Source organism: Microcaecilia unicolor, chromosome 9, assembly GCF_901765095.1.
Source record: "Microcaecilia unicolor chromosome 9, aMicUni1.1, whole genome shotgun sequence".
NCBI classification, from domain to species: domain Eukaryota; kingdom Metazoa; phylum Chordata; class Amphibia; order Gymnophiona; family Siphonopidae; genus Microcaecilia; species Microcaecilia unicolor.
In genome coordinates, this window is record NC_044039.1 from 39,505,149 (window position 1) to 39,520,051 (window position 14,903).

At 41.9% G+C, this 14,903-nt stretch overlaps 1 protein-coding gene across 1 annotated transcript in view; it reads right to left on the reverse strand.

Annotated features, from left to right (window-relative positions):
• Positions 1–420: 420 nt before the first annotated feature.
• Positions 421–14,903, reverse strand: part of LOC115477820 (cat eye syndrome critical region protein 2-like) — a 77,294-nt gene continuing 62,811 nt past the window's right edge. The window contains 2 exon segments of the mRNA XM_030214912.1: positions 421–537; positions 1,314–1,404. Of these exon segments, the coding sequence (XP_030070772.1) occupies positions 532–537; positions 1,314–1,404 (97 nt within the window). The 3' untranslated portion in view covers positions 421–531.

The window sequence follows — 14,903 nt, forward strand, 5'->3', positions numbered from 1 at the left end:
ACAAATTTTAAAAAGTAAAAACACCCCCCTCCCGAGCCAAAGGCAACAGGGACATTTTGTAAACTGGATACAAATCCTTCAGAAGTCTACAGACACTACAGAAAAGTATATTACATTTCATCAATGCTGCCTTCCTCACAGTCCTGGAAAATATACCTGAGTTTAAATGTTCACAAACACTACTTTTCCCACCCAACCCACAGTAGATGGGGGCACAGTCTTGAATTCAGCAGTCAACTGGTGGCACTCTGCTGGTCTCCACCTCTTGCTCTTCAGCAGCCAAGATATTCTGTACAGCTGGTGTTTCAGACATAGCCTGAGCTAAACCGCTGCTCCTAAATGCTGAGGTTGTGGGCCCAAAAGAAAATAAACAAAACTCCCAAAAGAGAAACCAAGGCACTGCTCCATTTCACACCAATGGCTGGTGTCCCAGTTGCAGAGAAAACTGGAACTTCAACGTGCTTCTTCTAATGCTTCCCTAGGGCCAGTTTGATAGATGATGCTTCTGCTCCTTGCAGATGAGGCATTGGTCTAGCTCTGTGTGGATAAAAAGGATAAAGTAAAGCTCCATAGTGCAATCATGACGCTACAAGAGTCCAAGAAAAATGGAAATCATAGCAGGGCCAGTAGAAGGGTAATGGATGCCATAGGCAAATCTTTAGCCTTATGCCCTTCTCAATTACCTTCATGGCTCCTAGACACCCACTTGAGATTCTGAAAAACCCAAATATGATCACCTCAATGCTACCCTTCCCAGAACAATCCTTTTAAAATGCATAATTGGGCTTTACATTCAATCTGATCTTTCTTTGGAGATTCTATTAAGAAATGTAAATTAATACAGACTGCAAATAAGATACTGCTGGGATTGGTTCCCAACATGATGGGGGGGGGGGGGGGGTATCTGTGAATTTGTAAACCATCGGGATCACATACACACCCAGGTGGTACAGCAAATTTTATTAAACGATAAACAATTATGTGGAACCATCTTCCCACACAACTGATGAAGGAATGAAATCATAACTTGTTTAGAAAAAAAACAAACAAACCTGAAAATCTGGCTTTTCCCTAATGATAAGTAAATGATAGCTAGAATGGGTTAGACTAACAGGGTTGGGGTCAAGTGTCGTATGATGATCTTAGTGGGTAATGTAGGACATATTGAACAGTTGGTCTGGGTTTATTTATAATACTGGCCACATGTATCATATTGTAACGTTTGTGCTATATTTATGGTTTCTATTCCTTTTATGATTCTTGCTTTTCTGGCTCATTAAATTCATGGTGGGACTGTCCTCTGGCAAGATCACCTGGTCCAGTGGCAGTGCTGAAGACTTCTGTGGCAACTCATCTCGCGGTGGCGCTGTGACTTTAGGGAAACAGGACTGCTGCACCTGCATCCTGCAAAAAAAAGTAAACAAGGTCATCTTCATGTCTGGCCTAGGGCCTATGGAACAAAAAAGCTTTTCAGGCATCCACATTTCTCTTGTAGTGCCTTACATCTTACCTGTGTTAGACCTGTATATATTATGGCAATCTAATTTTGTTAACAACAAACTTTATACTACCAGCTGAAAATCAGCAGATAACAGATGGTTTTATTTTACTCAGGACTTGCAATTAAAAAGTGAACTGAATCACTCTGATTACCCGAGCCTGCACTGCACTTGGGGGGGGGGGAAGATTCTGAACAGTGGGAGAGAAAAACAGAGGGGACAGGCTGGATAAGGAGGAGCAGGAGGGAGATGTTAGAGGTAGTGAAATACAGAGGAATAAGGAAGGAGACAGTGATAGAGAAAGGCAGAGCTGGGGTGAGGGAAAGAGAAAGCTGTAGGTAGATACAGTAAAGAGGGATATTAAAGGAGTGAACTCTGAATACCAAAGCAAAAAAAGTAAATGGAAGAAATTGGAAGGAAGAGATCAATGTTAGAGATGGTTGTAGGAGTCCAATCAGTCAGCATTCCCGCACTGCTTACTTAACAGCGTTTTAAGGGTTCACTTGAAACAGCCTTTGGTGAAACGTTGGCCACAGCCAGTGGGGGTTTTCAGAGTGACATTTCCTGAGCACTTTTTTTGAAAGCTAAGTCTTATTAGGAGTTAGTAAATGAAACATTGCTTGGCATTTTTAGTGCTGTCGCTGGAGTTTTCCTATGCCAGTGATTCACCCCAAAAAGTCTTAATTACTTTAAGAGGATAAGATGGGGCTCTGAAGCTTTTTCCTCCAAATGTTAGCATACTCTGATGCAATTTATATGGTATACAAATAATATTAATACTGTTGAAGCTGGCATACAAGGAGAGAATGTGAATGAAATGTTTTAGTCTCTTCAATATTCTGATTTGTTTGCTATATGTACTGAATAAACAAAAAATATTAGACAAAGGAAGTTTGCGTAAACACTTAGCAGTTACTAAGGCACAGTTATCCAACACCATATCACCCATGTGAAAAAAGTAACTGTCCCTTTATTTAATCAACCAACTGACCAAATTTAATTGATAGATTCAGCTGACTGAACACAGCCAGACTTGATTTTAACCAGCCCTGTTGAATTTAAAATTCACAACATGTTGAACCTTACCATAACAGTGAAGTAGTCACTACAAAGTATCTATGAGAACACTATTCCACAGTCACAGGGAAGTTCCAGAAGAGTTGAGAAAAAAGTTGTTGAAATATCTCAGTCTAGAAAGGGCTGCAAAGCCATTTCTAAAGTTCTGGGTCTCCACCAAATCACAGTGAAAGCCACTATACCAAACGATAGTGGTAAAGCTTCCCAGCAAAATCACTCCAACAGTACAGTGACAACTAATCCAGAAGTCACAAAACATCCCAGTTCATCATCCAAAAAACTGAAGCTTCAGCTAAAGTCAGGGTTCATGACTCCATAGTAAAAAAGACTGGGTAAAAATGGGATTCATGGCAGAGTACCAATATGGAAACTGCTACTATGCAAAAGTAACATCAATGCTGATCTCATATTTGTAGAACCATACCTGATTGATCCCTAAGCCTTTTGAGATTATGGACAGAGTGGAACTCTTTGGTCAATACAGATCCCATTACATCTAGCATAAGCAAATTCTGAAACTTCTCGACCGTCTATACACTGAAGCTCCCTTGACGTTTGCCTTGTTTAGAATCATTATCCTTAGACGCTTACAACTAGACCTGGGTGACATAACTATTGGATTTATGACTCCTGATGCAGGCAGCTTGTCAAAACATGGCCATGTTGAGTCTGATCCTGTATGCCACCGTTGGACTTGCAGCCAACCACGCCAACCTATCTCTCTGACTGGAAGAACCACTGCAAGGTTGTGCTGGACCATATTGCACCTACCCATCTCAAGACTTCCCACATCCGCAACTCTACACCCTGGTTCTCGGCTGATCTCAGAGCCTTAAAAACAGAGACTAGACGTCTGGAAAGAGCCTGGCGTAAGCGGAAGTCGGATGTTGCGTTGGGTGCTTGGAAAGCCAGTCACCGCAGGTATAAGTATGCCATCCGTCAAGCAAAGCGAAAGTACTTTTCCGCTATGCTACAGTCTGCTGGCCGGGACATCACAAAGATACACCAGCTGATAAACTTTCCTTGATACCTGTACTCTAGAATTCTCCAGTGCTGATCTTCCTTCTGCTTCCCAACTTGCAATTTATTTCAATGAGAAAATACTGACCCTACGGTCTTCAACTGTGAGCTGCCTCTCTGATGTGGACGACTTCCTGGAATCTTTGACTATGCCAACGGGTGTCTGCCCGGCAGATCGCATTTGGACCAAATTCACCCGCTTATCACTTGACAAGGTAACCGCTGCTTTACTTAAGTTCTCCAACAAACCCTGTAGATTGGATGTTTGTCCGACTCATCTCCTGAAAGCTGCACCGAAGTGTTTTGTTGAAGATCTGACTACTTACCTCAACTTCATGTTAAGGGCTGGATCTTTCCCGCCAGGCCATGGTAATATCCTTCTCACCCCTGTTCCGAATAATCTAAAGATTAAACCAGACGTCGTCTCTAACTATCGCCCAGTGGCTTCGATTCCCCTAGTTACCAAGTTAATGGAGAGTATGGTCAACGTCCAGCTCAACGACTTCCTGACTGCCTTCGATATCCTACACCCCTCTCAGTCTGGTTTCCGAGCTCAATATAGCACCGAGACTGTCCTGGTCACCCTCTTATCTAACTTTAAGCAAGAGCTATCCATTGGTCGGAAGGTGTTACTGCTTCAATTTGACATGTCTAGTGCCTTCGATATGGTGGACCATGAAATCTTGCTTCATCTGCTGGACTCTTTTGGTATAGGAGGTCCTGTCTTACACTGGTTCGCGGGCTTTTTAACAACAAGAACTTACCAGGTCTCAGTGAACTCGGTTACTTCTGATCCGTGGAAGGCCTCCTGTGGGGTTCCGCAGGGCTCCCCACTTTCACCAGCCTTATTCAATATTATGTTGATGCCTTTAGCTGCTGCTCTCGCAAAACTGGACCTTAACCCTTTCATCTATGCCGACGATATTACAGTCTACATTCCCTTTCGCACCACCGTGTCAGAAATTGTTCACCTCATTGATGCCTGCTTCTCCAGCTTAGAACATTGGGCTCAGGTCTTCCGTTTCAAATTAAACAAGGAAAAAACACAGTGTCTCATCCTCTCGTCCATCCACACTCCAGTAATTGACACGGTGCTCCCAGTATTGGGCTCTGTCCTTCCGATTGCCACAAGCCTGCGGCCTTTAGGAGTGCAACTGGACATACACCTCCAACTGGACAATCATGTTCACTTGGTCACCAAAAAAGTGTTTCACGCCATGTGGAGGCTTCGGCGTATCAGATACTTCCTTCCTAGAGATTTGTTCCGCACACTTGTCCACTGGCTTGTCCTCTCCCACTTGGACTATTGCAGTGGTATTTACGCGGGCTGCCAGGCCTCTCTGTTGAAAAGGTTCCAAACAGTTCAGAACACTGCTGCGAGACTCATCCTGAGAGAGCAATGCTTTGCACATGCCGAACCCTTACGGTTCAAATTACACTGGCTGCCTGTTCAGGAGCGCATTGCCTTTAAACTCTGCTCCTTGACCCATAAAATTATCTATGGGTTTTCCCCGAAGTATATGCACTCCTTGATCGACCTCCCGCCCAGGAATGCCAACCCTGCTGCTCGTTCCTTCCTCCACCTTCACTTCCCAAACTGTAAGGGTGTCAAGTACAAGAGGATCGTCGCCTCATCTTTCTGCTATTGGAGTCCTAAGCACTGGAATTCTCTCCCGCAACACCTTAAAACTCAAGCGGACCACGCTCTCTTCAAGAAGTTGTTGAAGACCTACTTCTTTGCCAAGACCTACTCCTCACTTTATAATGCTGCTTGATGCACCCTCCCTGGCTCCTACCCTGCTAGTTCACCCTGTTAGATGCTTCTCCCCCTGCATACTCCTTGTATATTCTTCTAAGTTTTCCTATTCTGTATTTTATTTAATGTTTGTAAGCCACATTGTGCCTGCATGAGTGGGAAAATGTGGGATATAAGTGAACAATAAATAAATAAATAAATAAATTGTAGCTGACTGTTTACATTGGACATCTATTTTGCTGGAACATTACAGGATATATTTATATACAAGGTTTCTTTTTGTTGTATTCTATTTTCCTAACTGCTCTGGTTTTCTTGGTGGAATTGTGAGGGTGTTTCCTTCTTCTGTTTTCATGCTTGTAATACTGTAACACAGTAAGAATATACCAACAGTCAAACATGTTGGTGGTAGTGTGATGGTAGGTGGACACACTGCCGCCTCAGGACCTGGAAAACTTGCCACTATTGAAGGAACCATTAATTCTGAACTGTATCAGAAAAGAAAATTCTTAAGGAGAATATCCGGTCATCTGTTTGTGAGATGAAGCTGAAGCATGATTGGAATATACTGCAAGACAAGAATCCAAAGTACAACAACAAGTCTACTTCTGAATAGCTGAGGGGAAACAAAATAAAAATGTTGTATTGGCCTAGTCAAAGTCCTGACTTGAACCCAGTAGTGATGCTGTGTGGCAAGACCTGAAACAAGCAGTTCATGTATGAAAACCTACAAATGTATCTGAATTCAGCAAAAAGTAAGCTAAGATTTCTCAACAGCAATGTAAACGACAGATATCAAATTACAGGAAGAATTTGATTGCAATTTCTGCTGCTAAAGGTGGTATAAACCATTATAAAGTTTAGAGGACAGTTATGAATGTTGGATAACTTTGTTCTTTAAATAAATGATGTAAATGTAACTGTTACGTCTAATATTACATTTTAAGGATCAAAAACCGTTCAATGTGTCATATATACAATAATAGGGGAAATTACGAAGGGGCAAAATGTTTTTCATATCTCTAAATATGTTTGGATTTAATACTATATTGAGGAGCATGTATATAATAGGCATCTGAGGAGGACATTATGGCTCAATGGGGCCTGAAGGGTGCAATCTCTAGTACTCTACCCATTTTGATTGGCCTGCAGATGAAGCATGCATTACAGCACTTGCTAGAGGCAGAACAGGGGCAGGGCACAGGCAGAGCATGGGGTAGGAAGAGGCAAGAGAATGGACCTTGGAGGCGGCAGGTTTCTCTTTTGAAAAAGTTGGCAACTGTACTGTCTACTCAACTTCATGTTGGTGGGGGGGAGTCACAGAGGAGGAATGTGATTGACAGCCTGAGAGTCTGCTTCAAGTGGAAAAAAATGGGGTATAAATGTTCATAAATAAATAAATATCTTGAATGGAGTTTTCCAAACAAGAAGAAAAGCACAAAATTAGTGACCATCAAAACATTTTTCTTAAAGCAAAAGTTGAAAAGTCACAAGTATACAATTTTGAGATAAAAAGTTTGTGAATGATCTTGAATACTCTGTATTTTAGCATAATTTTCAAAATGTATTTATTTGATGATTTCAAAGTGTATTTATTTGATGAATTTATATCCCATTCTTTGTAAACTTCTAGGTAGATTCCACTAGTACATACATAATTCAGCAATACTCATCAATATTAAACAATCAGATAGGTACATCTAAACCCAGTTAGATACTACCCTAACCCTAATGAGAGAAAGACAACCCCACTCAATAAATAACTTGGAAAAAAGTATATATTTTGATTTGTTCAATGACTAAGTTTCCTTGTGTGAAAAAGAATGAAAACCCTTATTCAATAAATGGTGTCACTTTTTTGAGCAGTAATAATAATAAAAATTACAAAAGGGAAGTGTTTGTCTAGAGGATAATATTAAGAAGAACTTGACATCTCCACCATATTGGTAAGATAATAGTTTTGTAATTATGAGCAAGATAATGGCAAAACTATTATCTTGCCCATAATTATAAGACTACTGCAGGTTAAGCAGCAGGCCCTTCATATATAATGTAGGCCTATGACACCCACAGCTTAGCCTTTGCAATACTTGTAATTATAATGCTCATGAGTTTGCAGTAGTTATTCATTATTTGGCCAATATTAATCCTTTTTAAATGCTAAAATGAAATATTTCTGCCCTCTTTAACACCAGTTTTAGCTATATTTTCACATTCAAAGTTTGACTAATGATAAACTTTGATTGAAAATTTTCTTTCCCCCGCCTTCCAACATCAGCTTTGTAATCATGATATATTAGTTAATTATAATCATATACACTCAGCCTCATTGATTCCATTGTATGGTACGTAGACTTAATTGACTTCACATATTTCCAAGTCTCACTCTACCCTAGAGGGGTAGGTCTAGGATAGTTAGACCCCTTGGGTTGGTTATGATAAAAGGGGAAACCTAATGCTGCCTTTCATCCAGCATATAATTATATATCCACATACTGACTCTTGCTATGGCCTTGTCCCTTATTGTGCCAGAGCACCCCTGTCACCTCAACCCTATACATTCCTCCCCACAGAACTCTAAGAGCCCTCTGGAAAGCACGGCCACACCCACTAGTAGTCATGTGTGCCGACCCCTCCTGGGGGGGGGGGGGGGTTCGGCAAGAGGGGAATGAAGAAATATGTTAGCCTTGCTAGCCCTTGCTCTCAGTAAAAATACAGGCCAATGGCTCATAATAAGAGCTAGGCTTCTTAAAATCAAAATCATCTCTGATACAAAAGAGAGCTAGCTTGTAAAAATCAGAGATCACCTTTGACACACATTTCACTATAGCAAGTGCTGAGCTGGCAAGGGAGGGGGGCATTTGCTCTGGTACTGGCACCTGCAAGACGTCATGAACAAGAGTTGCTATGGTTATGTAGAGATAGTACTGGGTCAGCTGTATCCCGGGTGAGAACACCCAAAGGAGGAGGCTAAGGGAAAGTTTGGGGAACATGCAAAGTCATCTAATAAGATGCGCTCTGAGCATATCTTGATTATACTTGGAGCTAGATAGTATGTGAAGTCATTTTGATCAAACTGAAAAGGGCCAAGAACCCTGGTGACAAAGCTGGGGTCCATTGAAATGAATAGGGTTAAAATAGTATATAAGGAACAGTCTGAGGGGTATTAAATCAGAAGACAGCAGAAGACTCCAGAAGGTCAGAGAGAGAGAGGACGTGTCATGGACTGCTGTTCAAACCATACGAATACCTGATTTGCCTGTACTGCTATTGGTAAGATTGAAATAAACTATCTTCTTATATCCCAGCGAGTCCTTCTGATTATGGAGTTCATTAATTCCTGGACTGTGTAAGAGCAGTCTGGGGGAGCATGGGATCAGAATAGGTGGTGGGAACACGCAAATTATTTACTAGAGAGAGCCCCTGGCTTCCGCTGCCCAAACGGGAGGGGCAGATCTAATTAATTACGGTGCATACCATAACCACACACTTGAAAAGGAAATAAAATATAATTAACATCAGATTATCAGAAAAGATAACAAAAGAAGTCCTTTTACTAAGGTGTGCTAATGGATTTAGTGCGCATTAATGATTAGCATGTGCTAAATGATAAGACGCCCATTATAGCAGACCCCAACAATTCCTATGGGCTTTTAATGCATGTGAAACTGTTAGTGTAGCTTAGTGAAAGGACCCCTTAGTAGTCCACATTAGTGGGAAGCCAAGTAAAGAAATGAGAGGTTGACTAAGGAAATAAGAGCAAAGACTGAAACCAGTTAGTACTAAACCACTAGGAATGTCTTGAAAACTGACTCCGCTATCCTTAAAAAAAAAAAAAAAAAGAAAATGGAGTTGGGAAGGTTTATAGATGTTAAGAATAATTCTGAAACTTAACCACCCATTTACAGCCAAACAGCAAATTAACTGCTGCCTCCTCATGAATTCTCTTACAAATAAAGCCACAACAGAATCTTTATCTTAAAAAAAACAAAGGAAACCAATAGAGTACACTTTTTAAGACCTTCTTTATCTACTCTCTCTTAAGCAGTAGTTTTCAACCTTTTACATCTCCCAGCATACTTATAAACTGCAAAAATTGTCAAGGCACACCACTGGAATCTAACCCATATCCGCATGTCCCCACTAAGATCCGTTCCATCCCTGCAAGTAATCTCCCCCATCCACACCCATACCTGTAATCTTCAGAAGTAGCTATTTCATTTAATTATGCTACTGAAATACATTAAAGCACCAGTATACCTGCTACTGGGAAACTGGAAAAAGATTCCTACACAGACACAAACAGGGCCGAGCCAAGGGTCCCTGGCGCCCCCCTGCAGACTACCAGTTGGCGCCCCCCCCTCCCCGCACCTGCCTGGCTCCAAGGCAGCGATTCCCCTCTCTCCCCTGCCCTCCCGCTCCCATGTAGGAACTGCCCCGCCCTCTTCTCCCCCCCAAGATCCCGTTCCTTTTTTTTTCTTTTAAATTTACCTTCCTCCGGCAGCGCAGCGTCAGTGAAGGAGGCGGCGCTCCCAGTCCCGACGTCTCTAGCCTTCCCTTGTTCGCTGCTCACTGCCCCGCCTTCTTCTGACGTCATCCTTGACGTCGGGACTGGGAGCACCGCCTCCTTCACTGATGCTGCGCTGCCGGAGGAAGGTAAATTTAAAAGAAAAAAAAAGGAACGGGATCTTGGGGGGGAGAAGAGGGCGGGCAGTTCCTACATGGGAGCGGGAGGGCAGAGTAAGCACGCAGCGGCCCCCTGCGGCGCTTACCCCGCTTACCGCATCGGCACGGCCCTGGACACAAATCGTTCACATCAGTTGCAGACACAGAACATGACTCTCACCTGATACAAAATAGGGAATTGCAAAAAACATGCAGACAAAATCTGAAAATAGAGCTACCAGACTCTGTATGTCGTGTAACACCAGAGAAATAGAAAGAAATGCATGTCCTCCTGTACAGTGCAAAATAAAATCGAGAGATATAAATTCTCAACACTAACATAACCACTAAACTGAAAATAAAATCGAGAGATATAAATTCTCAACACTAACATAACCACTAAACTGAAAATAAAATCATTTTTCCTATCTTTGCAGTCCAGTGATTCCATTATTGCAATCATCTTGTTCCCATTCTTTGGTTCTGCTTTCCTCTGTGTGACTCTTAACTCTGATTCTAGGGTCTCCTTTCCATTTGCTATTTCTTTTCTCAACTCCTGCCCTATGGCACTGATCTTTCTTCAATTTCTCTGCCTCCTTCTCAAATCTATCTTGTTTTCCCACTCGCTTCCCTTCATTTGCAGCCTGTCTCCCCTCTTCCTTTCTCATGCAGCCTGTCTCCCCCTATTCCCTTCATGTAGAGCCTGTCCCCCCTCTTCCCTTCCATTCCCTTTATATGCAGCCTGTCTCTCCTCTTCGCTTTATGTGCATAATGTCTCCCCTCGTCCCTCCCGTATATGTGCAACATTTCACTCATTTTCCTCTGTGGTACCGTCTCTTCTCCTCCTCCTTTCCCCATATGTTCTAGTACCTCTCTCCTCTCCCCCCATCCAGCACCCCTTTCCCTCTCCATGCCCCCTCTCTTCTTCACCCACCTCACTGGATCTCTCTCTTCCCTAACTGCCCTCCCTGACGCAGCACTTATCTCCCTCTGTGCCCTCCCTGATACAGCATGCTTTGCCTGTTGAACTTCACTCTGTGCAGACTATTGCTCAGTTTAAGAAAGAACTAAAAACTCATATGTTTGTCCAAGCATATGGGTTATTAGATTAATGATGCTGATTTGCTTTTTGGTAATGAATGACTCTGTATTAATGTTGAATGATTTATGTTGTTTGATTTGTATTGATATATTTTACTTTGTATGTATCTTTGTTCCCTGCTTAGAATATTTCAGATAGAGAAGGTTAGAAATAAAGTTTTATTATTCTTCTCACACTCCCCCACCCCCAGACCAGTTCCTCTTCCTCATTCTCAAACCCCCATCCACAGCATTTTCCCCTCATTCTCAACCCCCCAGTCCACCACCTCTTCCTCATCATCAAACTCCCATCTCCAGTATTTCCCCTCATTCTCAAACCCACAGCCCCAGTCCAGCACTTCTCCCTCATTCTCAAACTCGTCTTTGAGGTCGCCTGTGACAGGCCCCACAGCTTCACTATGGCAGGGCGGGACATGGTCGAGGGAGATAAGTTGTATCAGAGGGGGCAGGGCGCCAGAGAAGGAAAGCTGCAGGGGATCTCAGGCATGAGTCTGAAGGTAGGATGGGGAGGGCAGTTTGAGATTTAGGGGAGAGGTGCCAGATTGTGGACAGGGAGGAGAAGGAGAAATGGCAGACCACAGGGAGAGAGGAGTGGCCTAGTGGTTAGGGTGGTGGACTTTGGTCCTGGGGAACTGAGGAACTGAGTTCAATTCCCACTTCAGGCACAGGCAGCTCCTTGTGACTCTGGGCAAGTCACTTAACCCTCCATTGCCCCATGTAAGCCGCATTGAGCCTGCCATGAGTGGGAAAGCGCGGGGTACAAATGTAACAAAAAAAAAAAAAGAATGTGAAGTGAAAGTATGAAGGGAAGACCATGTTGCTGCTTTGCCGATGATAATCGGCAAGGCAGACTTCAGGAGAACCACTGCAACTGCAGTAGCTTGTAACTGATAAGATTTGCCCTTGGAGTTGAAAGAAATATCTGTTTGTTCATAGCATAATTGTATAAAAGAGACCAGTCAGTTTGCTAGAATTCTTTTGCAACTGGCATACTAGTCCTATTTGAATTTAATAAAAACAAACAGTTGAGTTTACATTTGCAATGATGCAGTTTCTTTAAGTAACAGGTGACGACAGCCTTTTTACAATCTAGAGTATGAAGGGCCTTCTTGAGCATTTGCATGAGGCTTCAGCCAGAAAGTGGGATGCACTATTTTTTCATTCAGGTGGAAAGGTGTGATAAACTTTGGTAAAAATTTGGGACATGTCCAAAGGATAACTTTGTGATGATGGAACAGGGTATATGGTTCGTATAATTCCAATGCCTGAAGTTCACTAATTGTTCTAGGTGTCACTAGCAAAAGTGATTGCTACTCGGAAAAACACTTTCCATGATGGGAATTTCAGAGACACTCTTTCTTGAGGTTTAAAGGAGACTTCATGATGGAAGACAGGGCTAAATCTGGACCCAAAGCACAGAGGGCTTCTGTAATGGACAGGAAGTAGGCCTTTCATAAAACAAGCAACCAGCTGTGATTGTGAAGATGAAAGATTATCTACTGGAGTATGATAAGAAACAGTGCACTGAGATGGACACTTATAGAACAGCTTTGAAGGCCAAGATGAAGCAAGTGGTATAGATACTGTAGAATCACTGTACAGGACACATAATAGGGTCATGGGTGTAGAAAAGCACCAGACTCAATCATTTCTATTTGCAAGCATACATTTGTCTAGTGGAAGGCTTCTGATCAGCTATCAAGATGGCCTGGATGGGCTGTGGAACGCCAAGTGTAGAAGCTATAAACTGTTCAATTTGCAGGCTGTGAGGGTTAAAGACTTGAGGTCTGGATGAAAAAATTGGACAGCCTTGCTTGTGAAGATATGCAACTGCCACCACAAACTACACTGATGAAAACAATTTACAGTAACATTGCTGTTAGATCTACTAAAAGTAGTACAACATCCTTACTCTTGTCTAAACTAAGCCATATATGATTAAACAGAAAGGTTACTACTGTCTCAGTCCCATGCTCTGTTTGGAACCCTAATTGCCTTGGATTGAAACCTCCTGTGATATCAATTGTTTATAAGCACAATTTCTCAAACTTCCCATCAAAAAGAAAGTTGAGAAACTGGCTGATGACAGGTGGTACTATTCTAATCCATTTCCCTTGAGGACTGGATGAACTCACTGCCTGTTTTAGTGGTTGTGGGACATGCTCCGAGAACAGCGATGTATTTACCAAATACAATACTCAAGGGGCTACTCAGTTCAGATTATGTCCATTTGGTATAATCTCATTAGTTTGTCATTAAGGAGATTGTTGTATAAATGTGCGCCTGGTGGGAGTCTACTATGAAGGAAGTTATTTATTTTATTACATTTGATACATCGCCCATCACCAAATGGCCTACAGACTTACAGATTTGTTGTGGTGAAGGGATTTGACCACTATCAGCATTGTGGTGGGTGGGTGGGTGGGGTGGAGTGAGGGAGGGAGGGGATCTGCTTTAAAAAATTTTTGAATGCATGTTATTTGTGACTAATTTATGTATTGTTGCCCGTTTGCTAACTTGTGTCTTCAATAAAAATATTTGACTACAAAGATAACACGATTACAAATTTAACTATTGAACTTTAAACACAATCTTAATACTTGTCTGTTAAATGACAAAATATATATCCTTAAAAAACTGATGGTTGACAATTTTTGCACCTTGTTAGTGTGCCACAAGATGAAAAAGGTTGAAAATCAGTGTTTATAGAGTCTGGTTTCTTGAAGGTCTCCATTTCAGTTTTTGTCTCTGTTTTTTATGGTTCCCTATTTTGTATCAGGTGAGGGTCTGTCCATCTTCTGCATATGTGACTAAGGTAATAGATTCTGCTAACATGGTGTATTTAGGAGTCTGTAACAGTCCAGCTTATTCTAGTTTCCCAATAGCAGGTATATTGGTGCTACAGGGCCCAGTGTACTATTTATAGCACTCATCTTTTCATAGTGGGGTTAGGGCTATGGTTACATTTTCTGCATAGGTTTTCAGTGTCTTTTTGCAGGGTTTTGTGTTATTTTGCAAAGTGTCTGGCACTATTTGAAAGTAGGTTCTGGGTCAATGAATGCCAAAGTCAGCCCTCATCACCTAAAATAAAAATGCCCAGAACAAGTGGTCTCCATATCCTATACAACTGCAAAACAAACAAAAACCTGTCCGCTTTAAACAAAATGTCTGGCATTGGAAGGAGCATGTGCTATTTCTGATGATTACGATCACAATTTGAATATTTTTTGTATGATGAGTTGTAGGGGAATAGCTACTTTGTTGGGTAATATGGAGTTTTTGATACACAACTGGAATTTCAGGGTTTATATTGAGATTCTGTCCAATGCTATAGAGAATTCAGACTTCACTCCCACAGAAGAATTTGTTGAAAGATGCTATGAATTATAATGGCAATTTTACAGAGTAAGTGAAACTGGCTGGAGTGTGGAGGGTTTCTTTCTGTATAGAATGACCTGGTGTCTTGTATTACTAATTTAAAAATGGGGGGGGGGGGGTGAAGAAGGGTATAATGTGTGGAAATGTCATTTTGACTTGCCATCCTCTATACCTAACTTGCCCACTATTGCCAATCCAAATATTTCTGCCTAGGGACAACAGTGTGCCTAAGTGTGCTACATACCTTTCTATAAGGTAATTCCTAAGTACTTTAGCGTGTTCCAAGGAGCCATACACATGGGCGATGAATGAGAGGGACATAAATGTTTCTCCAATTCACATGCATAACTTAAAGAACACTATCAGTTGTGTTCTTAGCATGGAACACTGACCTGCACCCAAGTACA